Here is a 26,328-nt window from a genome sequence, read left to right as displayed (position 1 = left end):
GGCTTCGTGGGGAAGGGGTGTGGCCACAAAATAATACCAATTCATAAAACGGTGCACAGTAGTCTCCATTGTTCAAATTACGCCGCACAGTAGCACCACTACACCAGGTAGAGACCCTTTTACACATTACGGCGGACAGATTCCTCTTTTTACACATTGCATCAGACAGCGTCCCCTTTTTACACATTACGGCAGACAGCGTCCCCCTTTTTACACATTACGGCAGACAGCGTCCCCCTTTTTACACATTACGGCAGACAGCGTCCCCCTTTTTACACATTACGGCAGACAGCGTCCCCCTTTTTACACATTACGGCAGACAGCGTCCCCCTTTTTACACATTACGGCAGACAGCGTGCCCTTTTTACACATTACGGCAGACAGCGTGCCCTTTTCTCTGACGTCCTAGTGGATGCTGGGAACTCCGTAAGGACCATGGGGATAGCGGCTCCGCAGGAGACTGGGCACAAAAGTAAAAGCTTTAGGACTACCTGGTGTGCACTGGCTCCTCCCCCTATGACCCTCCTCCAAGCCTCAGTTAGATTTTTGTGCCCGAACGAGAAGGGTGCATGCTAGGTGGCTCTCCTGAGCTGCTTAGAGTAAAAGTTTAAATTAGGTTTTTTATTTTCAGTGAGTCCAGCTGGCAACAGGCTCACTGCACCGAGGGACTAAGGGGAGAAGAAGCGAACTCACCTGCGTGCAGAGTGGATTGGGCTTCTTAGGCTACTGGACATTAGCTCCAGAGGGACGATCACAGGCCCAGCCATGGATGGGTCCCAGAGCCGCGCCGCCGGCCCCCTTACAGAGCCAGAAGACAGAAGAGGTCCGGGAAAATCGGCGGCAGAAGACGTCCTGTCTTCAATAAGGTAGCGCACAGCACCGCAGCTGTGCGCCATTGCTCTCAGCACACTTCACACTCCGGTCACTGAGGGTGCAGGGCGCTGGGGGGGGGGCACCCTGAGACGCAATAAAAACACCTTAGATGGCTAAAAATACATCACATATAGCTCCTGGGCTATATGGATGCATTTAACCCCTGCCAGATTTTCCTTAAAAAAGCGGGAGAAAGGCTCCGCCCCCTTCTCGGCGGCCTATCTCCTCAGCACACAAGCGCCATTTTCCCTCACAGCTCCGTTGGAGGGAAGCTCCCTGGCTCTCCCCTGCAGTCCTGCACTACAGAAACAGGGTAAAACAAGAGAGGGGGGGCACTAATTGGCAGATTAATAAATTCAGCAGCTATATAAGGGAAAAACACTTATATAAGGTAATCCCTGTATATATATATATATATAGCGCTCTGGTGTGTGCTGGCAAACTCTCCCTCTGTCTCCCCAAAGGGCTAGTGGGGTCCTGTCCTCTATCAGAGCATTCCCTGTGTGTGTGCTGTGTGTCGGTACGTTGTGTCGACATGTATGAGGAGGAAAATGGTATGGAGGCGGAGCAATTGCCTGTAATAGTGATGTCACCCCCTAGGGAGTCGACACCTAACTGGATGGTCTTATGGAAGGAATTACGTGATAGCGTCAGCACTTTACAAAAGACTGTTGACGACATGAGACAGCCGGAAAAACAGTTAATACCTGTCCAGGCGTCTCAAACACCGTCAGGGGCTCTAAAGCGCCCGTTACCTCAGATGGTCGACACAGACCCAGACACGGACACTGACTCCAGTGTCGACGGTGAGGAAACAACCTTGTTTTCCAGTAGGGCCACACGTTACATGATCACGGCAATGAAGGAGGTTTTGAACATTTCTGATACTACAAGTACCACAAAAAAGGGTATTATGTGGGGTGTGAAAAAACTACCCATAGTTTTTCCTGAATCAGATGAATTAAATGAGGTGTGTGATGAAGCGTGGGTTTCCCCCGATAAAAAACTGCTAATTTCTAAAAAATTATTGGCATTATACCCTTTCCCGCCAGAGGTTAGGGCGCGTTGGGAAACACCCCCTAGGGTAGATAAGGCGCTCACACGCTTATCAAAACAAGTGGCGTTACCGTCTCCGGATACGGCCGCCCTTAAGGAGCCAGCTGATAGGAAGCTGGAAAATATCCTAAAAAGTATATACACACATACTGGTATTATACTGAGACCAGTAATCGCCTCAGCCTGGATGTGCAGTGCTGGGGTGGCTTGGTCGGATTCCCTGACTGAAAATATTGATACCCTGGACAGGGACAGTATATTATTGACTATAGAGCATTTAAAGGATGCATTTCTATATATGCGAGATGCACAGAGGGATATTTGCACTCTGGCATCAAGAGTAAGTGCGCTGTCCATTTCTGCCAGAAGAGGGTTATGGACGCGACAGTGGTCAGGTGATGCGGATTCCAAACGGCATATGGAAGTATTGCCGTATAAAGGGGAGGAGTTATTTGGGGTCGGTCTATCGGACCTGGTGGCCACGGCAACGGCTGGGAAATCCACCTTTTTACCCCAGGTCACCTCTCAGCAGAAAAAGACACCGTCTTTTCAGGCTCAGTCCTTTCGTCCCCATAAGGGCAAGCGGGCAAAAGGCCACTCATATCTGCCCCGGGGCAGAGGAAGGGGAAAAAGACTGCAGCAGGCAGCCTCTTCCCAGGAACAGAAGCCCTCCCCCGCTTCTGCCAAGTCCTCAGCATGACGCTGGGGCCTTACAAGCGGACTCAGGTACGGTGGGGGGTCGTCTCAAGAATTTCAGCGCGCAGTGGGCTCACTCGCAAGTGGACCCCTGGATCCTGCAGGTAGTATCTCAGGGGTACAAATTGGAATTCGAGACGTCTCCCCCTCGCCGGTTCCTGAAGTCTGCTTTACCAACGTCTCCCTCCGACAGGGAGGCGGTATTGGAAGCCATTCACAAGCTGTATTCCCAGCAGGTGATAATCAAGGTACCCCTCCTACAACAGGGAAAGGGGTATTATTCCACGCTGTTTGTGGTACCGAAGCCGGACGGCTCGGTGAGACCTATTTTAAATCTGAAATCATTGAACACTTACATACAAAGGTTCAAATTCAAGATGGAGTCACTCAGAGCAGTGATAGGGAACCTGGAAGAAGGTGACTATATGGTGTCTCTGGACATCAAGGATGCTTACCTCCATGTCCCAATTTGCCCTTCTCACCAAGGGTACCTCAGGTTTGTGGTACAGAACTGTCACTATCAGTTTCAGACGCTGCCGTTTGGATTGTCCACGGCACCCCGGGTCTTTACCAAGGTAATGGCCGAAATTATGATTCTTCTTCGAAGAAAAGGCGTCTTAATTATCCCTTACTTGGACGATCTCCTGATAAGGGCAAGGTCCAGGGAACAGTTAGAGGTCGGAGTAGCACTATCTCAAGTAGTACTACGACAGCACGGGTGGATTCTAAATATTCCAAAATAGCAGCTGATTCCGACGACACGTCTGCTGTTCCTAGGGATGATTCTGGACACAGTCCAGAAAAAGGTGTTTCTCCCGGAGGAGAAAGCCAGGGAGTTATCCGAGCTAGTCAGGAACCTCCTAAAACCAGGCCAAGTGTCAGTGCATCAATGCACAAGGGTCCTGGGAAAAATGGTGGCTTCTTACGAAGCGATTCCATTCGGCAGATTCCACGCAAGAACTTTTCAGTGGGATCTGCTGGACAAATGGTCCGGATCGCATCTTCAGATGCATCAGCGGATAACCCTGTCTCCAAGGACAAGGGTGTCTCTCCTGTGGTGGTTACAGAGTGCTCATCTTCTAGAGGGCCGCAGATTCGGCATTCAGGACTGGGTCCTGGTGACCACGGATGCCAGCCTGAGAGGCTGGGGAGCAGTCACACAGGGAAAAAATTTCCAGGGCTTGTGGTCAAGCATGGAAACGTCATTTCACATAAATATCCTGGAACTAAGGGCCATTTACAATGCCCTAAGTCAAGCAAGGCCTCTGCTTCAGGGTCAGCCGGTGTTGATCCAGTCGGACAACATCACGGCAGTCGCCCACGTAAACAGACAGGGCGGCACAAGAAGCAGGAGGGCAATGGCAGAAGTTGCAAGGATTCTTCGCTGGGCGGAAAATCATGTGATAGCACTGTCAGCAGTGTTCATTCCGGGAGTGGACAACTGGGAAGCAGACTTCCTCAGCAGACACGACCTCCACCCGGGGGAGTGGGGACTTCACCCAGAAGTCTTCCACATGATTGTGAACCGTTGGGAAAAACCAAAGGTGGACATGATGGCGTCCCGCCTCAACAAAAAACTAGACCGATATTGCGCCAGGTCAAGGGACCCTCAGGCAATAGCTGTGGACGCTCTGGTAACACCGTGGGTGTACCAGTCAGTGTATGTGTTCCCTCCTCTGCCTCTCATACCCAAGGTACTGAGAATCATAAGAAGGAGAGGAGTAAGGACTATACTCGTGGCTCCGGATTGGCCAAGAAGGACTTGGTACCCGGAACTTCAAGAGATGCTCACGGAGGACCCGTGGCCTCTACCTCTAAGAAAGGACCTGCTCCAGCAGGGACCCTGTCTGTTCCAAGACTTACCGCGGCTGCGTTTGACGGCATGGCGGTTGAACGCCGGATCCTGAAGGAAAAAGGCATTCCGGATGAAGTCATCCCTACCCTGATCAAAGCCAGGAAGGATGTAACCGTACAACATTATCACCGTATTTGGCGTAAATATGTTGCGTGGTGTGAGGCCAGGAAGGCCCCTACAGAGGAATTTCAACTGGGTCGTTTCCTGCATTTCCTGCAAACAGGACTGTCTATGGGCCTAAAATTAGGGTCCATTAAGGTTCAAATTTCGGCCCTGTCGATTTTCTTCCAGAAAGAACTGGCTTCAGTTCCTGAAGTTCAGACGTTTGTCAAGGGGGTACTGCATATACAGCCTCCTTTTGTGCCTCCAGTGGCACCTTGGGATCTCAATGTAGTTTTGGGGTTCCTCAAATCACATTGGTTTGAACCACTCACCACTGTGGACTTAAAATATCTCACATGGAAAGTGGTAATGCTGTTAGCCCTGGCTTCAGCCAGGCGTGTCTCAGAATTGGCGGCTTTATCATATAAAAGCCCTTACCTAATTTTTCATACGGACAGGGCAGAATTGAGGACTCGTCCTCAATTTCTCCCTAAGGTGGTTTCAGCGTTTCACTTGAACCAGCCTATTGTGGTACCTGCGGCTACTAGGGACTTGGAGGACTCCAAGTTGCTGGACGTAGTCAGGGCCCTGAAAATATATGTTTCCAGGACGGCTGGAGTCAGAAAATCTGACTCGCTGTTTATCCTGTATGCACCCAACAAGCTGGGTGCTCCTGCTTCTAAGCAGACTATTGCTCGTTGGATTTGTAGTACAATTCAGCTTGCACATTCTGTGGCAGGCCTGCCACAGCCAAAATCTGTAAAAGCCCATTCCACAAGGAAAGTGGGCTCATCTTGGGCGGCTGCCCGAGGGGTCTCGGCTTTACAACTTTGCCGAGCAGCTACTTGGTCAGGGGCAAACACGTTTGCTAAATTCTACAAATTTGATACCCTGGCTGAGGAGGACCTGGAGTTCTCTCATTTGGTGCTGCAGAGTCATCCGCACTCTCCCGCCCGTTTGGGAGCTTTGGTATAATCCCCATGGTCCTTACGGAGTTCCCAGCATCCACTAGGACGTCAGAGAAAATAAGAATTTACTTACCGATAATTCTATTTCTCGTAGTCCGTAGTGGATGCTGGGCGCCCATCCCAAGTGCGGATTGTCTGCAATACTTGTACATAGTTATTGTTACAAAAATCGGGTTATTATTGTTGTGAGCCATCTTTTCAGAGGCTCCTCTGTTATCATGCTGTTAACTGGGTTCAGATCACAGGTTGTACGGTGTGATTGGTGTGGCTGGTATGAGTCTTACCCGGGATTCAAAATCCTTCCTTATTGTGTACGCTCGTCCGGGCACAGTATCCTAACTGAGGCTTGGAGGAGGGTCATAGGGGGAGGAGCCAGTGCACACCAGGTAGTCCTAAAGCTTTTACTTTTGTGCCCAGTCTCCTGCGGAGCTGCTATCCCCATGGTCCTTACGGAGTTCCCAGCATCCGCTACGGACTACGAGAAATAGAATTATCGGTAAGTAAATTCTTATTTTTACACATTACGGCAGACCGCGTGCCCTTTTTACACATTACGGCAGACCGCGTGCCCTTGTTACACATTACGGCAGACCGCGTGCCCTTGTTACACATTACGGCAGACAGCGTGCCCTTTTTACACATTACGGCAGACAGCGTGCCCTTTTTACACATTACGGCAGACAGCGTGCCCTTGTTACACATTACGGCAGACAGCGTCCCCCTTTTTACACATTACGGCAGGCAGATTCCCCCTTTTTACACATTGCGGCAGGAAGATTCCCCCTTTTTACACATTACATCAGGCAGATTCCTCCTTTTTACACATTGCGGCAGGCAGATTCCTCCTTTTTACACATTGCGGCAGGCAGATTCCTCCTTTTTATACATTGCGGCAAGCAGATTCCCCCTTTTTACACATTGCGGGCAGTGGTTGCCCGCAGCACACAGCGGCATGTAATGAGTCAGTTTGACTCATTACATGCTTTGGGCCCCTGGACAGAGGCGGGCCCCAGTGCAACGCACTGGTTGCACTGTTGGTAGTTCCACCTCTGCCCGGAAGGCTCCCTGCTATGCCACTAGTAAGGCCATCTGCCTGGAAAGTGAAAATGAGGGCCCTTCCTCAGAGGTAGAGCGTTTACAGGCACTAATGTCCATTCCGTTGGTATTGCCGTTCCAGAGCATGGAGGAAGCTGCAGCCATTATTGCGCAGCGCACAGAAAATCCACGTGAATTTTTCAAGCAGCAAGAGAGAGCCACATCAGATGGCAGTGTTTTGTTGTTAACCCCTAGGACGGCAGTGAGAAGTTCCTCCGAAGCAGCACCACCTCATTCTCCGGAAAAAGAATGTTGTAGTAGCTTGGGTGAAGAGTAGAACAAAGCCCTGAGTTCAGTAGAACCTGTTCAAGATGGAGCATGGCAGCCACAGGGTCTCACAGAAGATGTGTTTATGGAGACACGAGATGAGGATGTGGGATGCCCGGCTGCTCCTCAGTGGACAGGGAGTGAGGAGGAAGCGGTAATGGAGCTGGGAGAGGTTAACTTGATGTCAAGTGATCATCCACCTCCAAAACAAGAATCCTCTAATCTGCTGGATCTGTGGCAGAATGATGAACCCCAGGAATCTACCTGGACAGATGGCAATTTGATGACTACTCAAGAGCCCATCCTAGAGCATGAAGTCTTATCTGAGCTGGAGATTGCTTCTGTTGAGGTCTTGGAAACCCAGGATCTGGACATCCAGTGCACATGTGAGACTTTCTCTGATGAATCACAGACAAAGACCGTACCTTTGGAGGTGTCTCGCCCACGTGAGCTAGTCATGGCTAAGCTAGTGGCAATAGAGGAGTCTACTTCCGGAGTCCATCCGGGAACCTGCTTCTGAAGGAGTTCCACTCGTGTATGTGGACGATAAGGTGCAAGATTTCGATCTTGGGGTTGTTGCACCCCGGCATGATCCACCACGAGAGGCTTAAGATCCAATTGCTGAATTGGGACAGTTCATAAAGGACACACTAAGTAAGAGCCTGTCTCAGAGGAATCGGTGCAGAGCCCCATTTCTGAGATTGTTCTACCCAGGGAGAGTTCCCTATATGAGACACGAGAGCTGGAAAATTTGAGGGGAGAGTACCAAAAGCTGGCCCTAAGTAATAGCTAGCTAAAAGAAGTTGTGAAGGAGATTCCTGAACTACGGAGTCGAATAAGAGACCTGGACAAGAGAATCAAAATAGGTTATGTGCCGGTCATAGAACGGCAGGAGTCGGTGAGTAGGGTCAAAGATGGGAGATCGGAGGACGAAGCAGTCACGTTAATGAAGGAAATGTTACCAAAGCTGGAAAGACTGAAGTAAGCACTAAAAGTTCAACAAATGAAAGGCCTTTCTGAGACTTGGGACCAGTGCCTCACGCTGAGGGAAAGGGTGGGGGTAAAGTTGGACAATGACCTCCGAACAATTAAAGTCAGGGCAGAGACTAGGTGTTACTGATGCAAAGAGCTTGGCCATAAAAGGTGGAATTGTCCATATAGGCCAAGACCAGTGAGGGCCGGGGTGACTACTAGGCCCAGAGTGAACTTAAAAACCTTCCCCAGTCCAGAGTTGGTTAATGTCAGGTGTCACAAACACCCAGAAAAGAATGAAGCAACTTCCTCAGTAGCCAGTAAATCCGAACGTGATAAGTGAAACATCCCTAAAGGTGGAAAGGTGAAGAGAAGGGGAAGTTTAGTTGGCAACAGGAAGTTGTCCATTAAAACAACCACTTTGGCCATTATGCCAAAGTGGAGGAAAAGTGATGGTGGCACAGTGGAGTCGGTGCCACCAACCTTTAATGGAAATAGATTCCAAGGCCAGTTAAAAGGGCCTTGGGCGTGTACTTGGGAGAGGAACTTGGGATCCAGGTGTATGGGCCCAAGTTATGTCCCAAAGATTTGTCAGCCCAAAATAATTGGCGAAGGTGAAACCTTGCCAATGTGACATGCCGCTTTTCTGAGTCACGAAAAGCTGAGGGAAAGGGTATGTGGCAGAAGAGGTACTTTGCCACCTGTAAGCTACACACAGGGTCCTGGGGGTGGATTGGAAGTGTGGATGGACCGGGTTCCCATCCATTTGGCCCAGACCAGGTCTTATAGGCTTCTTAGCCCAAGAAGCTGCTTCATCAGCCAGCACCTGGGTGCTGGGTTTAAAGCAGAGTCTCTCCCATGAGTCAGGGCTCCTTAAGGCAATTAGTGTCCAGGTGATAGGCCTGCTAGGGACAGTGGGATCCGGAGGGCTGGGCCACTAGTGTCAGTGGGATCCGGAGGGCTGGGCCACTAGTGTCAGGATGCCGGGACCTGAAGGGTTCCTTATTTAGCAAGAGGGAATGAGGCAGGGCCTAACCTCCCTGGTAGGTTATACTAAAGGCAGTGATCTTTGTTTTATGTATATCTTTGTTTTGAGCTACCTGAATAAAAGGTATTTGTTGTTGTTTTTGCACAAGCCTGGAGTCGGTTGTTGGTGTATCTTTGCAGCAGAGCACATTCTAGCAAGTCTCCAGTTACAGTATGTGTGTGTGTGTGTGTATGTATGTATGTATGTATATATATATATATATATATATATATATATGCAGCACCTTAATAAGACTTGCCTCCCCAAGCAGCACACGACGGACCTCATTCCCTGCACTCCCGTCCCCACTGCATCAATGGCCACACAGACAGGACAACTGAGCTGAGCGACGGCTCAGCTGTCCAATAATGTATGAATGAAGCAGCCTGCCGCTCAGTCATTGGCTGGGCACGCAGGCTGCATCATTCATATATTATTGGACAGCTGAGCCGTCGCTCAGCTCAGCTGTCCTGTTTGTACGGCCACCGCTGCAGTGAGGACGGGAGCCGGGGAGCACAGCACCGCAGATTGGATCGAAAGAGAGATCCGATCTGTGGTGTGGCAGGGGGCCCTTTTGGAAAGGGAAGCCCGGAGTACATAACCCCCCCCCCCCCCCCCTTAATCCGGCTCTGCCTGACCCAGTGGTGGAACTATAGAGTGGTAGGCCTAGGCGCATATGCATTCCCCTCCCCCCCCCCCCCCCCCCCGCCCCCCACACACCCCACCAATTCTTTGCAGCAATATGTTTAGAAATCTTCCTATTTCCATATTGCATGAACATCATACTGTGCTTTTAAGAAGAAAAATCCCACCAGCAAGAATAAATACATTTTAATTAACTAATGTGCTGTCAGATGAGAGAGATCATTTTAGCCACAGTAATACTCTTCTATGCATATAGCTATAAATGCTTCTTTGATCTGTTCTAGCCTGATATAGATGTTATCTGCAATGCTTGCCTCACTTCTTTTGCTGGATTTCAGTGCATATTTTAAAATAACTATGCATAAATTTAAAAAAATGTTGTAACATATATGTATCTAAAATATAATGGGCGGTATCCAGTTACTGGCAGGCATTTATCGTGGGTAAGTGTGTAGTATGGTATGCCGGCGGCCGGGCTCCCGGCGACCAGCATACCGGCGCCGGGAGCCTGACCGCCGGCATACCGACAGCGTGGCGAGCGCAAATGAGCCGCTTGCGGGCTCATTGCGCTCACCACGCTGCGGGCACGGTGGCGCGCTACACGCGCCACGCTATTTTATTCTCCCTCCAGGGGAGTCGTGGACCCCCATGAGGGAGAAAAAGTGTCGGTATGCCGGCTGTCGGGATTCCGGCGCCGGTATACTGTGCGCCGGGTTCCCGACAGTCGGCATACTGAAGACCACCCAGTGTATCACAGGGGGCTATTCAGTTAGGCCCGATAAGCTGGCACTTATACTTGATGTCTGCACTAATCACGGGTTATGCTTTGAGTGCCTCGGGCATGCGATGCATAATCCGCAATAAGAGCCCCTTAGACCTACGGTAAGTGGAGAGACAATACATAGGTCTGTGGCTTTTCGCGGGACCTATGTATTTACACACAAATTTACACCCTTTTTAACGGGTGCGGCATTATCGCGGGTAATTGGATACCCCCCCAATGTATTTATTCGGGTCATAGTTACTTTTCTGGTGCTTGTTTTGCATACCTGGTTTTCAGTAGATCTAACAAACATAACTACACTATCCAAACTACAATGGACCTAATTCTGACCTGATTGCTGTTATGCGAAATCGCACCGCGGCCAATTATCGAATGACTGCGTATGCACTGAAATGCGCAGGTTCGAGCCCAATCAGCGACAGAATGGTGCAACAATTTTGATCAGACGTACGCAAGGTGATTGACAGGAAGCGGACATTTGTGGGTGGTAACTGGCCGTTTTCTGGGCATGTCAGGAAAAACGTAAGGCGTGCCCAAGCGTTTTCAGGGAGGGTGTGTGACGTCAGCTCCGGCCCCGAACAGCCTGATTCAATCACACTGTAGTAGTAAGTCCTGGGCTACGCACAGACTGCACACAGTGGAAAAATCATTCGATGGTGAGTGAGCCAAAGGATTTGCAGCTGTCCACTGTCTGGCGAAGTTTACGCACGTGTACGCATGCATTCACACACTAGCACACGGCGGGTTTTCACTCTCTATGGGCAGCGACTATCTGATCGCAGACCTCTGCAAATTTGCAGGGGAGCGATCAGGTGTGAATTAGGCCCAATGATGAGTTCCACAGAAAAGGTTTTATTTTTATTACAGACAATAAATTTGATAGGTTGCTGCTAAAACAACGGATTTTTATATGGGAATTGTGATTTATGCCGTAAAGGCCAGTAGTTTTAAAGAAAGTCATAACAAATATTCTTGTGAATGGGGCCTAAACATTCTGTAAGATGCAGTGCATCACAGGTATATATTTGATGGATATGAGTTATAACTAGAAATGTCGTCTAGCAAGTACTGTATTTTATAGATCTGTGTCGTAAAGATTTAACTTTGTAAAACAAGGATGATGATGATTACTACTACTACTAATACTACTACTACTAATACAATTTCATTTGTAAGGCACTCTGCAGTGGTAGACAGTAGCTAAAACAGGGCAAACGTAAAAGAAGTAATTACAAAACCACAATACCTGGCGCTGTGATTGATTACAGATAGATGCAGCGATCCCAAAAGGGTTTTTGGTTTTAACCCTTAATGCAAAAGACTATAAAAAAACGAAAAAACTGGGACTGCGCAAATCAATCTGATGTGGATATTTATTTTTACATAAAATTACTTTCTACACATATACACATACATATTTAGATACCGGCCAGCATCACATAAAAAATACTACATAAAATATAATTAGTATAATACTAAAATATTTTTTATATATATATTTCCACTCTAAATCAAATGGCTGATATAATCTCCATTCATACACTAGCCGGGAGGGGTGGCGTTCAGGACACTATACAGGCAATGTATCATATCTTGAAAGAATGTTACAAAGTTGCAATACAAAAAGTATCTAATCACGCATGATCTGCACAGTTAATCAGCAGAAGTTTTACTATGCACAAAGTAAGCCTAAGTGATTAATCAAGTCTCGTTGGGGACCAAGGAAATAAAATTACGTGTACTTGGATGAAATATTAACACCTTAAGGAAAAAGAATCCCACATGGTGATGTGAAATTGACCAAAGGGTACTGGACATTTTAAATTCTGACTATATTCATCTTAGTGATATTGCCAAATTTGTCGGAGAGGTCTCTAAAGAAGCTCTTAAAAGTGTATGAATGGAGATTATATCAGCCATTTGATTTAGAGTGGAAATATATATATAAAAAATATTTTAGTATTATACTAATTATATTTTATGTAGTATTTTTTATGTGATGCTGGCCGGTATCTAAATATGTATGTGTATATGTGTAGAAAGTAATTTTATGTAAAAATAAATATCCACATCAGATTGATTTGCGCAGTCCCAGTTTTTTCGTTTTTTTATAAACGTAAAAGAAGGACTTACAAGGTAGACATATTAAAGGGAAGCTGTGACCATTGGCGTTTCTATCATGGGTGCAATATGTGTAGTGCACACGAGCCCCTGGGTCCATGGGGGACCCACACCGCACACATTGCACCCATATTTTGATACTCACCTCTCCGAAGCCCACCGCCAAGCGCTGCAGCCGCAGCCATCGCACCAAAAAAAACACTGCAAAAATGTCCGCCGCCCATGCGCAGTACGACTTTTGTCTCCAAATCATGGCAGACGCTATGTTTTGGGAGACCTGTGCATGCGCAGTAGACTCCAGTATATTGCAGGAGCCTATAACACCGTGGAGAGGACGGGGCCCACCCGGAGTGTGCACACGGGCCCCCTCCTCTCTTAAGACGCCCCTGGTTGTGACAGCAAAGGCTAGGGAGGACTCTGCTCCTAAGGCTGAGTACACACTTGACGATATGCATCCAATATATTGTTCGATCCAGCAGATCGGACAATATATCCTTCAAATCGTCCAGTGTGCATGCACTATATCATTAACGAGATGCGCTCCCGCAGGTCGATAACAATGTACAATATCTTTAGTTCTTGCCTTGAAATCTAAAGATATTGTAAAAGACTGAATGCCCCTGGATGTGGCCGGGTGACGTCACTGCCGATATACAGTAGTAAACTATATCGTTCAGTGTGTATTAACTATATTGTTTGTGGGGAAAATCATGCACAATGTCAAATCTGATGTGTATCGGCAAGTGTGTACCCAGCCTAAGAGAGCTACAGTCTCAATTAGATACTGTATAGTGGGGATGATACATTTATAGTTCTAGGACAAAGTTTGATTCTATACTTTGGCTCCATAATTCAATTACTGTAAGTCGCTTACAAAGCTGAGACAAGACCAGGGGTGGTTTAAGAGAGGAGTGTGGCCATTTGCAAACTCCATGTGGGTCCCCTCCTCTCTGCGGTGCTGTACAATCTGTGCATGCACAGGTCTCCGGAAACATGGCTCCTGCCATGTTCCTATCTGCTAATCTCAATTGTGCATGGGCAGGTCTCCAGAAACATGGAGCCTGCCATGTTCACGGCTATAAATCTCTACTGGGCATTCGTGTATCACCAGGAAAATTGCTACCGCACCATTTTCCAAGTGAAGAACATGAATGCAGGATGCAGTGTACCCCCCTGGACTCAAGGGCCCATATGCACTGCCCACACTGCACCCATTATAGATATGCCTATAGACTAGACCATTCCTTCTGTATAAGTACATAATCCAGTATGTAAAATGCATCACATAATGTCACAAGTCTGAGCAATGTGAAGTTATACAATCATATTACATTTCTATTCTATTTTGGGTCTGTATCAAGAAATGGACTCCACACCTTCTCTAAGTGAGGTTGTAAAGCAAGTGATGCAGCAACAACAAACCCAAGCCTCTGAAATACAGAGAAACAAAACAGTCCTCAGCCAATATCAAGTAAGTTGCCACATCAGGTACTGAGCATATTACTAGATGCCATTATCATGCCTCACAACTTTTGATTGTTGTGGGTCAGGACGCCAGAAAAGGGGGTGGGGCCTCATGCCGCGACCCCAGTTTTTGTAATTTTGGGGGCGTGCCCAGCGCTCCCTGAGTGGCTGGGCAGCCCCGCTGGCTCCACTCCCTGCACTGATAGCATAGCACCTATTAAGCACATGGAGGCTACACACACTACTGAGCCTCATTTTGACTTGTTTTAAGGACATTACATCAAAGTTGGATCAGCCTGTAGTGTGTTTTTCCACTTTAATATTGAGGGTGACTCCAAATCCAGACCTCCATGGGTTAATAAATTTGATTTCCGTTGATAATTTTTGTGTGATTTTGTTGTCAGCACATTCAACTATGTAAAGAACAAAGTATTTAATAAGAATATTTCATTCATTCAGATCTAGGATGTGTTATTTTAGTGTTCCCTTTATTTTTTTGAGCAGTGTGTATGTGTGTGTGTATATATATATATATATATATATATATATATATATATATATATATGTGTGTACAAAGGAAGCTAGTAGCGCCACAGAAGTAGTATCAAAGTTATAAACAACAGTATTAGGAAGAGAGTGTTCTGAATTGATTTGACAAGAGATATATATATATATATATATGTTACCTGGAGGACACTCCCTATAGGCTATTAGGGCGTCAGCTTATGGACCTCAAAAAACATATAGGCACTGGTACATATGCCTAGAGATTTAGAAATGGGTACGGGAGGATGAGGTACTTGCAAGCGACCAAAGGTGTCGAATTAATAATAATATAAATAATATAAAAGCCAGGTGTTCAATAAATACATAAAAGATTTAATTTCAGAATACAACACACTAAAAAAGGGGGAGGGGGGTATTTCACAAAAGGTGTGCAATTGTTTTTAAAAAATGTGTAAACAATTACTTTAAAAATGCAACCTAATCAATAAAATCTGGTATAAAAACAGCAGAGTTGAAGCTAAAAAATTACAACACATATACCAAAAATCGATGAAAGGTACATAAAAGCATGAGCAATAAGTACAAAATATGCAGGATAGACGTAAAAAAGGAGTAAAAAATGGGAGAGAGGTAGCTTAACTTCAATAGTAGAGGTATATTCAGAGTGGCACCCAACGCGTTTCGTCCCTCATGGACTTCATCAAGGGGTGGTGAGAGGCTAGAGACAGAGCATATTTATACCTCCTGGCTATGGGAGGTGTTAACAGCATCACTTCCTGTTTGTTAATTGGTGAGTTGCTGTGGTGGTATCAAAATACATATATAAACACTTAGACATAGGATGAATAAGGTAGGGAGGCTTACTAATACATTCAATTACAAAGACGATGTTAAATAGAGCCATAATAACGTAGATGACATAAAAAACGGAAAAGTCCGCCAACTTCCGGTCCGGACTGTGTGGGACGTCATTTCCGCCCCTCTTCCGGTGGCGTTACGTCCGTTGTGCGCATGCGCATGCGCCGGCTGGGCACCGTGCGATGCGGATACCTTGTGTGTTTTTACTGCTAAAGACGGCGGCCATCTTTATGGTTATCCAAACTTAGATAAAGTGCTGCTGCGAGTATAAATCTTCAGTGTGTTGTCACTTAGGAGGGCGGCGGCCATCTTTTTGGTTGTCAGAAGACGGAATGAAGTCCTGCTGCCAGTAAAGTTCATAGGCTGCGGTCCATATGGTTTAATGTCTTAGTACGTGAATTATAGGTTTAGATATGAGTAAACCTTTGAGGTGGTTTTGCATGTTAGATGGTACATCTCCCCGGAGGGTACATAAAAACGAAAAAGATAAAAAGGCATGTAAATAAATAAGGCATATAAATAGCAGGCATGAATAAAAACGGTATTGAGAGGGTTGCTGAAGGAGAATTCTTAGAATGGGTAGGCTATGGATTAAATATTATTAGCTATAGGATATAGGTATATGCATACAAGATACATAAATATATAATATAATTTAATGGAACGATGGGGGAACGAATAAAAATACGCAGACGGCGGATATAAATTGCAGGTGATGGATAGGTACGGCATCATGAAGAAAGTGCCCAAAAGTAATGTGAACGGAGCATCATCCATAAGCTTAAGAGATATCCCAACGACGAAAATTCCCTCAGCACCTCCAGATTTACAACACCCGGTCTCCCAAGGGGGTCTCCCATCCTTGTACTGACCGGGCCCAACCTTGCTTAGCTTCCAAGATCGGACGGTGTTGGGCGTCCCCAAGGAGGTATGGTTGTAATATATAGGGCTGGGTAGGAGACGGGGTCTCATATAAGCAGTGGATAGCATAATGAGCTCACAAGTGACAGAGAGGGTAAGCAGAAGGGGAGTAGATACGTTACTAGTGCAAGAGAGTGATTTTTACGTATTATGCCATGTCGGCTAACTGGAGTAGCCACTAAATGCATCATGTTAAAGATGCTGTCTGGAAACAACCAGGTTTTGGCCAAGCCGGTTTAATAAACTAAGTCCAAAAGCGTAGTGAGCAGTGCAGTATATATCGAAAAAGAAGGGGTTTTTTTTGGTTTTTTTTTTTTTTTTTGGGGGGAGGCAGGAGTGAAAAACATAGGAAACGGAATAGTTTATATCACAGGAATGGGGCTATTTCGTACCCTTCGTTGAAGCCATCCGGATGGAGCGTGTTCAGTTCGTATATCCAGAACATCTCTCTCCTGGAAAGGAGATTCGAAAGGTCTCCGCCTCTATCTCCCAATGCAACCAGTTCAATTCCTTTATACGTTATATCTCTTAAGCTTATGGATGATGCTCCGTTCACATTACTTTTGGGCACTTTCTTCATGATGCCGTACCTATCCATCACCTGCAATTTATATCCGCCGTCTGCGTATTTTTATTCGTTCCCCCATCGTTCCATTAAATTATATTATATATTTATGTATCTTGTATGCATATACCTATATCCTATAGCTAATAATATTTAATCCATAGCCTACCCATTCTAAGAATTCTCCTTCAGCAACCCTCTCAATACCGTTTTTATTCATGCCTGCTATTTATATGCCTTATTTATTTACATGCCTTTTTATCTTTTTCGTTTTTATGTACCCTCCGGGGAGATGTACCATCTAACATGCAAAACCACCTCAAAGGTTTACTCATATCTAAACCTATAATTCACGTACTAAGACATTAAACCATATGGACCGCAGCCTATGAACTTTACTGGCAGCAGGACTTCATTCCGTCTTCTGACAACCAAAAAGATGGCCGCCGCCCTCCTAAGTGACAACACACTGAAGATTTATACTCGCAGCAGCACTTTATCTAAGTTTGGATAACCATAAAGATGGCCGCCGTCTTTAGCAGTAAAAACACACAAGGTATCCGCATCGCACGGTGCCCAGCCGGCGCATGCGCATGCGCACAACGGACGTAACGCCACCGGAAGAGGGGCGGAAATGACGTCCCACACAGTCCGGACCGGAAGTTGGCGGACTTTTCCGTTTTTTATGTCATCTACGTTATTATGGCTCTATTTAACATCGTCTTTGTAATTGAATGTATTAGTAAGCCTCCCTACCTTATTCATCCTATGTCTAAGTGTTTATATATGTATTTTGATACCACCACAGCAACTCACCAATTAACAAACAGGAAGTGATGCTGTTAACACCTCCCATAGCCAGGAGGTATAAATATGCTCTGTCTCTAGCCTCTCACCACCCCTTGATGAAGTCCATGAGGGACGAAACGCGTTGGGTGCCACTCTGAATATACCTCTACTATTGAAGTTAAGCTACCTCTCTCCCATTTTTTACTCCTTTTTTACGTCTATCCTGCATATTTTGTACTTATTGCTCATGCTTTTATGTACCTTTCATCGATTTTTGGTATATGTGTTGTAATTTTTTAGCTTCAACTCTGCTGTTTTTATACCAGATTTTATTGATTAGGTTGCATTTTTAAAGTAATTGTTTACACATTTTTTAAAAACAATTGCACACCTTTTGTGAAATACCCCCCTCCCCCTTTTTTAGTGTGTTGTATTCTGAAATTAAATCTTTTATGTATTTATTGAACACCTGGCTTTTATATTATTTATATTATTATTAATTCGACACCTTTGGTCGCTTGCAAGTACCTCATCCTCCCGTACCCATATATATATATATATAAAAAAAATTTTTCCCAGTTATATCACTTACTATATGCTAATCGCCATTCATTGAATTTTGTATGTCAACCATGCAGACAGATAGTGCTAACATTACATCATTTACAGTTATACTATATTATAGACAAAATTGCTCATTATTTTTCCTTTAATTATTTTACCTTTTAATGCATTATGATTGTAAATAATATAATGTTTGCACTATCTGACTGCATGGTTTACATACAAAAGTCAATAAATGGTTATTAGCATATAGTAAGTATTCTAAACGATAAAATATAGGTAAGTGTATGATATAAAGTGGTATAAAAGAAGGCTAATATATTAGTAGAAGAGAGGAGATTGGAATAGAGCAGAGGAGGCTGGTCGACAGTGCTCACAGATCAGGGTAGGGGACCCGGGGGATAGATGATACTGCTGAGCTGCCTCAGACTGCATGCCATACAATGTAACAGGAGTGGCTGCACAGCAACAGTATACAACTGGCTGCCTCTTCAGTCAAAGTAGGAAGCGGGGAAGGCACCTTTCCAACCCAGCACCCTTCTGCAATACTTAGCCCGCTTACTGCATTGCTCCGGCCCTGGTTGTCATGATTAACAACAAGAACAAATAACTGAAAGTAAGCAAAGAGGTATTATCATCAACGGGAATCATGTAGTGTTTAATAGCATTAATGCCATGCCATGGCTACTGTATTTTCCAGAAGATAGTACATTTTCCTAAATCTTGGACAAAAAGGACCAACACAGTTGTAAACCAGATAAACATATGGGCTCATCTCTTTCAGTGATGTGTGACAAGTGGGTTTAGGCAAGGAAGAAAGCTTAAAAAGTAAGGGAATGATGGCTTGGTGAAATGACCACTTTTTGGGAATGGCCTGCTACTGACAATTGGCATATCTTCTAGCCTTCCCCAGGCAGCAAAAATGGCAGTTTGTAATTGTGGTTCTTCCGTTTCTGTGTTCTATTTCAGTATATCACTTTATTATCACTATTTAAATAAGCATTGCATTTTCTCTTAAGTCCTAGAGGATGCTGGGGACTCCCTAAGGGAATAGACGGGCTCCACAGGAGACATGGGCACTAAAAAGAACTTTAGGTATGGGTGTGCACTGGCTCCTCCCTTTATGCCCCTCCTCCAGACCTCAGTTTAATACTGTGCCCAGAGGAGACTGGGCGCACTACAGGGAGCTCTCCTGAGCTTCCTGAAAAAATAGTTTTTTGTTAGGTTTTTTATTTTCAGGGAGACCTGCTGGCAACAGGCTCCCTGCATCGTGGGACTGAGGAGAGAGAAGCAGACCTACTTAAATGCTAGGCTCTGCTTCTTAGGCTACTGGACACCATTAGCTCCAGAGCGAGTCAGAACGCAGGTCTTTCCTAGCGGTTCGTCCCGGAGCCGCGCTGCCGTCCTCCTCGCAGAGCCGGAAGATAGAAGCCGGGTGAGTGTAGGAAGGCAGAAGACTTCACAGGCGGCAGAAGACTTCAGAGCTTTGGAGAGGTAACGCTGCGCGCCATTGCTCCCACAACACACACACACAGCGCACACTGTGGGGTGCAGGGCGCGCGGGGGGGGGGGGGGGGGGGGGGCGCCCTGGGCTGCAATGTAGACCTCAGCACTGGCTTTTAGGAATATAATTACTCAGTTTGATATTATTTCAGAGCCCCCGCCAGTTTATAGAAAGAGCGGGACCGAAGCCCGCCACTGAGGGGGTGGGGCTTCTCCCTCAGCACTCACCAGCGCCATTTTCTCCTCAAGCACACGCTGAGAAGCTGGCTCCCCGGACTCTCCCCTGCTAATCACCGGTGACAGAGTGTTTTAAAGAAGGGGGGGGGCACGTAATTGGGCGCAGTGAATAGCGCTGTATCTCGGTGATATTTTTATTTTTCCCAAGATTATTGGCGCTGGGTGTGTGCTGGCATACTCTCTCACTGTCTCTCCAAGGGGCCTTGTGGGGGAACTGTCTCCAGATAGAGCTTTCCCTGAGTGTGTAGTATGTCAGTACGTGCGTGTCGGCATGTCTGAAGCGGAAGGCTCTCCTAGGGAGGAGGTGGAGCGCATGAGTGTGGTGTCGCCGTCGGCAACGCCGACACATGACTGGATGGATATGTGGAATATTTTAAATGCAAATGTGAATTTATTGCACAAACGTTTGGACAAAGCAGAGTCCAGGGACAACACAGAGGGTCATACCCTGCCTTTATGTCACAGGGACCTTCTGGGTCTCAAAAGCGGCCGCTTTCTCAGTTAGTTGACACAGATACCGACACAGAGTCTGACTCTAGTGTCGATTATGAGGATGCGAGGTTGCAGCCAAAATTGCCAAAGAGTATTCATTATATGATTATTGCTATAAAGGATGTGCTGCATATTATAGATGACCCCGCGGTGCCTAATTCTAAGATCCACATGTTTAAAGAAAAGAAGCCTGAGGTTACTTTTCCGCCTTCTTTTGAATTAAATGAGTTATTTGAAAGTGCTTGGGAAACTTCAGATAAGAAGCTGCAGATTCCCAAAAGGATTCTTATGGCGTATCCTTTCCCTATCAAGGACAGGATACGGTGGGAATCCTCCCCAAGGGTGGACAAGGCTTTGACACGCCTTTCCAAAAAGGTGGCGCTGCCGTCTCAGGATACAGCGGCCCTCAGGGATCCTGCTGACCGCAAGCAGGAAACTACCTTGAAGTCAATTTACACACGTACCGGTACATTACTCAGACCGGCGATAGCGTCGGCTTGGGTTTGTAGCGCTGTACTAGCGTGGACCGATAACTTATCTGCTGATATGGATACGATGGATAAGGAAACTATTTTATTGACCCTGGGACATATTAAGGATGCGGTCCTGTATATGAGAGAGGCTCAAAGGGATATCGGCATACTGGGGTCCAGAGCAAACGCTGTGGCGATTTCTGCCAGGCGGGCACTGTGGACTCGACAGTGGTGGGGTGATGCCGACTCAAAACAGCATATGGAGGTTTTGCCGTACAATGGTGAGGAGTTGTTTGGGGAAGGTCTCGCGGACCTAGTTTCCACAGCTACTGCTGGTAAATCAACTTTTTTACCTTATGTTTCCTCACAGCCTAAGAAAGCGCCACATTATCAGATGCAGTCCTTTCGGCCGCATAAATCCAAGAGGGCTCGGGGATCTTCCTTTCTTGCCAGAGGTAAGGGCAAGGGGAAAAAGCTGCCAGCTACAGCCAGTTCCCAGGAACAGAAGTCCTCCCCGGCTTCTACTAAATCCACCGCATGACGCTTGGGCTCCGCTGGGGGAGTTCGCTCCAGTGGGGGCACGTCTTCGTCTTTTCAGCCAAGTCTGGGTTCACTCTCAGGTGGATCCCTGGGTAATAGACATTGTTTCCCAGGGGTACAAGCTGGAATTCGAAGAGGTGCCTCCTCGCCGGTTTTTCCCCAGGGAGGGAGGTAGTTTTAGCAGCAATTCAAAAATTGTGTCTTCAACAAGTTGTGGTCAAGGTTCCCCTACTGCAGCAGGGGATGGGCTATTACTCAACCCTGTTTGTGGTCCCGAAACCGGACGGTTCGGTCAGACCCATTCTAAATTTAAAATCCTTAAACCTATAATTAAAGAGGTTCAAGTTCAAGATGGAGTCGGTCAGGGAGGTCATTGCAAGTCTGGAAGGGGGAGATTATATGGTGCCTCTAGACATAAAGGATACATACCTTCATGTCCCCATTTATCAACCTCATCAGGCGTTCCTGAGATTTGTGGTGGAGGATTGTCACTACCAATTTCAGACGTTGCCGTTTGGGCTTTCCACGGCCCCAATAATTTTTACCAAATTAATGGCGGAGATGATGGTGCTCCTGCGCAAGCAGGGGGGCACAATTATCCCATACTTGGACGATCTCCTGATAAAAGCGAGATCGAGAGAACAGTTGCTGGTCAAAGTATCACTCTCCCTGAGGGTGTTACAACAACACGGTTGGATTCTAAACCTGCCAAAGTCACAGTTCGTTCCAACAACCATATTGCCTTTCTTAGGCATGATTCTGGACACGGAACAAAAGAGGGTCTTTCTCCCGACGGAAAAGGCCCAGGAACTGCGGCACTTGGTCAGGGACCTGTTGAAGCCAGACAGGGTGTCGGTACATCACTGCACGTGAGTGTTGGGAAAAATGGTGGCGACTTACGAGGCCATTCCATTCGGCAGGTTCCACGCCAGAACCTTTCAGTGGGACCTTCTGGACAAGTGGTCCGGGTCACATCTACAGATTCTTCAGATGATCCGCCTGTCCCCCAGGGCCAGGGTATCTTTCCTGTGGTGGCTGCAGAGTGCTCACCTTCTAGAGGGTCACAGGTTCGGAATCCAGGACTGGGTTCTGGTGACTACGGATGCGAGTCTCCAAGGATGGGGAGCAGTCACACAGGGAAGAAACTTCCAGGGTCTGTGGTCAAGCCAGGAGGAGGCTTGTCTACACATCAACATTCTGGAATTAAGGGCCATATACAACGGTCTTACTTCACGGTCTACCGGTTCTGATTCAGTCAGACAACATCACAGCAGTGGCTCATGTAAACCGCCAAGGCGGCACAAGGAGCAGAGTGGCAATGACAGAAGTCTCAAAGATTCTTCGATGGGCGGAGAGTCATGTAAGAGCTCTGACAGCAGTCTTCATTCCAGGAGTAGACAACTGGGAAGCAGACTTCCTCAGCAGACACGATCTGCATCCAGGAGAGTGGGGACTTCATCAGGAAGTCTTCGCAGAGATTGCAAGTCAGTGGGGTCTGCCTCAATAGACATGATGGCTTCACGCCTCAACAAGAAACTTCCGAGATATTGCGCCAGGTCAAGGGACCCTCAGGCGATGGCAGTGGACGCACTGGTGACACCGTTGGTGTTTCAGTCGGTCTATGTGTTCCCTCCTCTTCCTCTCATCTCAAAGATACTGAGAATCATAAGACGAAGAAGGGTTCAGGCGATTCTCATCGTTCCAGATTGGCCTCGAAGGGCCTGGTATCTGGATCTACAGGAAAGGCTCTCGGAAGATCCGTGGCCTCTTCCTCTCAAGGAAGACCTGTTACAACAAGGGCCCTGTCTGTTCCAGGACTTACCACGACTGCATTTGACGGCATGGCGGTTGAACGCAGGATCCTAGCGGAGAAGGGCATTCCGTAGGAGGTCATTCCTACTCTGATAAAGGCTAGGAAGGCGGTGAAATCGAAACATTATCACCGTATCTGGAGGAAGTATGTGTCTTGGTGCGAAGCCAAGACTGCTCCTCCGGAAGAGTTCCATCTGGGCCGTTTTCTCTACTTCCTGCAAACAGGAGTGAATTTGGACCTAAAGTTAGGCTCCATTAAGGTTCAGATTTCGACCTTATCCATTTTCTTTCAAAAGGAATTGGCTTCTCTTCCAGAAGTCCAGACTTTCGTGAAAGGGGTGCTGCATACCCAGCCTCCTTTTGTGCCTCCAGTGGCACCATGGGACCTTAACGTGGTGTTACGGTTCCTTAAGTCTCACTGGTTTGAACCGCTTCAAACAGTTGAATTGAAGTATCTTCCTTGGAAAGAGGTCATGTTATTGGCCTTGGCTTCGGCACGGCGAGTGTCAGAGTTGGCGGCTTTATCTAACAAAAGCCCTTATCTGATTTTCCATGTGGATAGAGCTGAGTTGCGGCCTTGTCCCCAATTTTTGCCTAAGGTGGTTTCTTCTTTTCATATGAACCAACCTATTGTGGTGCCTGTGGCTACAAGGGACGTGGAGGATTCCGAGTCCCTAGATGTGGTCAGGGCATTGAAAATTTATGTGGCCAGAACGGCTCGGGTTAGTAAAACGGAGGCTCTGTTTATCCTGTATGCAGCCAACAAGGTTGGTGCTCCTGCTTCTAAACAGACTATTGCTCGCTGGATCTGTAACACGATTCAGCAGGCTCATTCTACGGCTGGATTGCCGTTACCGAATTCAATTAAGGCCCATTCCACTAGGAAGGCTGCCCGGGGCGTCTCGGCATTACAACTTTGCCGAGCCGCGACTTGGTCGGGTTCAAACACTTTTGCAAAATTCTACAAGTTTGATACCATGGCCGATAAGGACCTAATGTTTGCTCATTCGGTGCTGCAGAGTCGTCCACACTATCCCGCCCGGTTTGGAGCTTTGGTATAATCCCCATGGTCCTTACGGAGTCCCCAGCATCCTCTAGGACGTAAGAGAAAATAAGATTTTAAACCTACCGGTAAATCTTTTTCTCGTAGTCCGTAGAGGATGCTGGGCGCCCGTCCCTGTGCGGACAACATTCTGCAGGACTTGTATATAGTTGTTGCTTACATAAGGGTTATGTTTCAGTTGGATCAGTTTTGGACTGATACTGGTTTTGTTTCATACTGTTGACTGGTTCGTATATCCCATGTTATACGGTGTGAGTAGTGTGGCTGGTATGAATCTTGCCCTTGGATTTACAAAATCCTTTCCTCGTACTGTCCGTCTCCTCTGGGCACAGTTTCTCTAACTGAGGTCTGGAGGAGGGGCATAGAGGGAGGAGCCAGTGCACACCCATACTTAAAGTTCTTTTTAATGCCCATGTCTCCTGTGGAGCCCGTCTATTCCCCATGGTCCTTACGGAGTCCTCAGCATCCTCTACGGACTACGAGAAAAAGATTTACCGGTAGGTTTAAAATCTTATTTTTTTTCTCATATTAAGAAATTGTTGTGTCTTCAATAATTAATGCATTCAATAGGCTTGGTTTAAATTAGAGATGTACAGCGGGCATTTTTCGTGTTTTGGTTTTGGATTCGGGTCCGCGGTCGTGTTTTGGATTTGGACGCGTTTTGGCAAAACCACCCTTTCGGGTTTTGGATTCGGATGTGTTTTGGATTCGGGTGATTTTTGAAAGAAACACAAAAACAGCTAAAATCATATAATTTGGGGGTAATTTTGATCCTATAGTATTATTAACCTCAATAACAATAATTTTCACTCATTTCCAGTCTATTCTGAACACCTCACACTTCACAATATTATTTTTAGTCCTAAAATTTACACCAAGGTCGCTGGATGACTAAGCTAAGTGACCCAAGTAGCCGGCACAAACACCTGGCCCATCTAGGAGTGGCACTGCAGTGTCAGACAGGATGGCACTTAAAAAAATAGTCCCCAAACAGCACATGATGCAAAGAAAAAAAGAGGTGCACCAAGGTCGCTGAATGGCTAAGCTAAGCGACACAAACACCTGGCCCATCTAGAATTAGACTCCAGTATCATGTGAATTATAAGGCAATATCACTCAAATTATTTGTTATAATCAATGGAATTATTGGTCCAAATCACTGGAAGAAAATGACAAAATCACTAGAATTAAAAGCCAGTATCACAGGAATTATTCGTTCTAATCAATGGTATTATTAGTCCTAATCACTGAAAGAAAATGACAAAATCACTGGAATTAAATGGCAGTAATGTCGGGAATTATATCAAATGGCAGTACCACTGGACATATACGGAAGAGTCAGACAGGATGACACTTTTAAAAAAATAGTCCCCAAACAGCACATCATGCCAAGAAGTAGCTGTCCCATATGTACCAAGAAGTAAGAGGGCAATGAGGTAGCACTATGACTAAGCTAAGTGACACAAGTGTGCGGCACAAACACCTGGCCCATCTAGGAGTGGCACTGCAGTGTCTGATAGGATGGCACTTTTAAAAAAAACTAGGCCCCATACAGCACATGATGCAAATAATAAATAAAAAGAGGTGCAAGATGGAATTGTCCTTGGGCCCTCCCACCCACCCTTATGTTGTATAAACAGGACATGCACACTTTAACAAACCAATCATTTCAGCGACAGGGTCTGCCACACGACTGTGGCTGAAATGATTGGTTTGTTTGGGCCCCCACCAAAAAAAGAAGAAATGAATCACCCCACCAAAAGAGAAGCAATTCATATCTGGGACTGGTGGAAACCGTTCCATACAGCAAAACTGTCTGTATGCCGGAAATGGAGGCCAGATCGGAGCCTGCCAGTATGCAGTTTTGATGTCCACAGACATCCTGAGTTCCCTAGCCTCTCCCTTCGGGGCTGCTATCACAGAGACTCCATCTGGACTTGAATCTCTTTACAAAAAGATTATAAGATCTTTTGCTTAAATTTGGTCCCACCAAGCCATCCAGCTTCAGTTTTCCCACAACTGGAAAAAAAAATATTTTTTTTATATGACAGGGACAATCCCACTGTCCTAACAATTGGC

The 26,328-nt window shown here is 46.4% G+C and overlaps 1 protein-coding gene and 1 pseudogene across 6 annotated transcripts in view; one reads left to right on the top strand and one right to left on the bottom strand.

Annotated features, from left to right (window-relative positions):
- Positions 1–26,328, top strand: part of CCDC122 (coiled-coil domain containing 122) — a 275,690-nt gene that overhangs the window by 188,212 nt on the left and 61,150 nt on the right. For 3 of the 6 annotated variants that reach the window (XM_063952848.1, XM_063952845.1, XM_063952846.1), the window contains exon 2: positions 13,823–13,932. The exons of the other annotated variants lie outside the window; for them this stretch is intronic. In XM_063952848.1, coding sequence (XP_063808918.1) covers positions 13,825–13,932 — 108 coding nt within the window. In that variant the 5' untranslated portion in view covers positions 13,823–13,824. The remainder of the gene's footprint in view (positions 1–13,822; positions 13,933–26,328) is intronic. 6 annotated transcript variants of the gene reach the window in all.
- On the bottom strand, positions 16,114–16,232 carry LOC135051535 (5S ribosomal RNA; annotated as a pseudogene).

This window comes from Pseudophryne corroboree, chromosome 2, assembly GCF_028390025.1.
Source record: "Pseudophryne corroboree isolate aPseCor3 chromosome 2, aPseCor3.hap2, whole genome shotgun sequence".
NCBI lineage: Eukaryota > Metazoa > Chordata > Amphibia > Anura > Myobatrachidae > Pseudophryne > Pseudophryne corroboree.
Note: the sequence above shows the minus strand (reverse complement) of the source record. Positions and strands in the feature narration are given on the sequence as shown.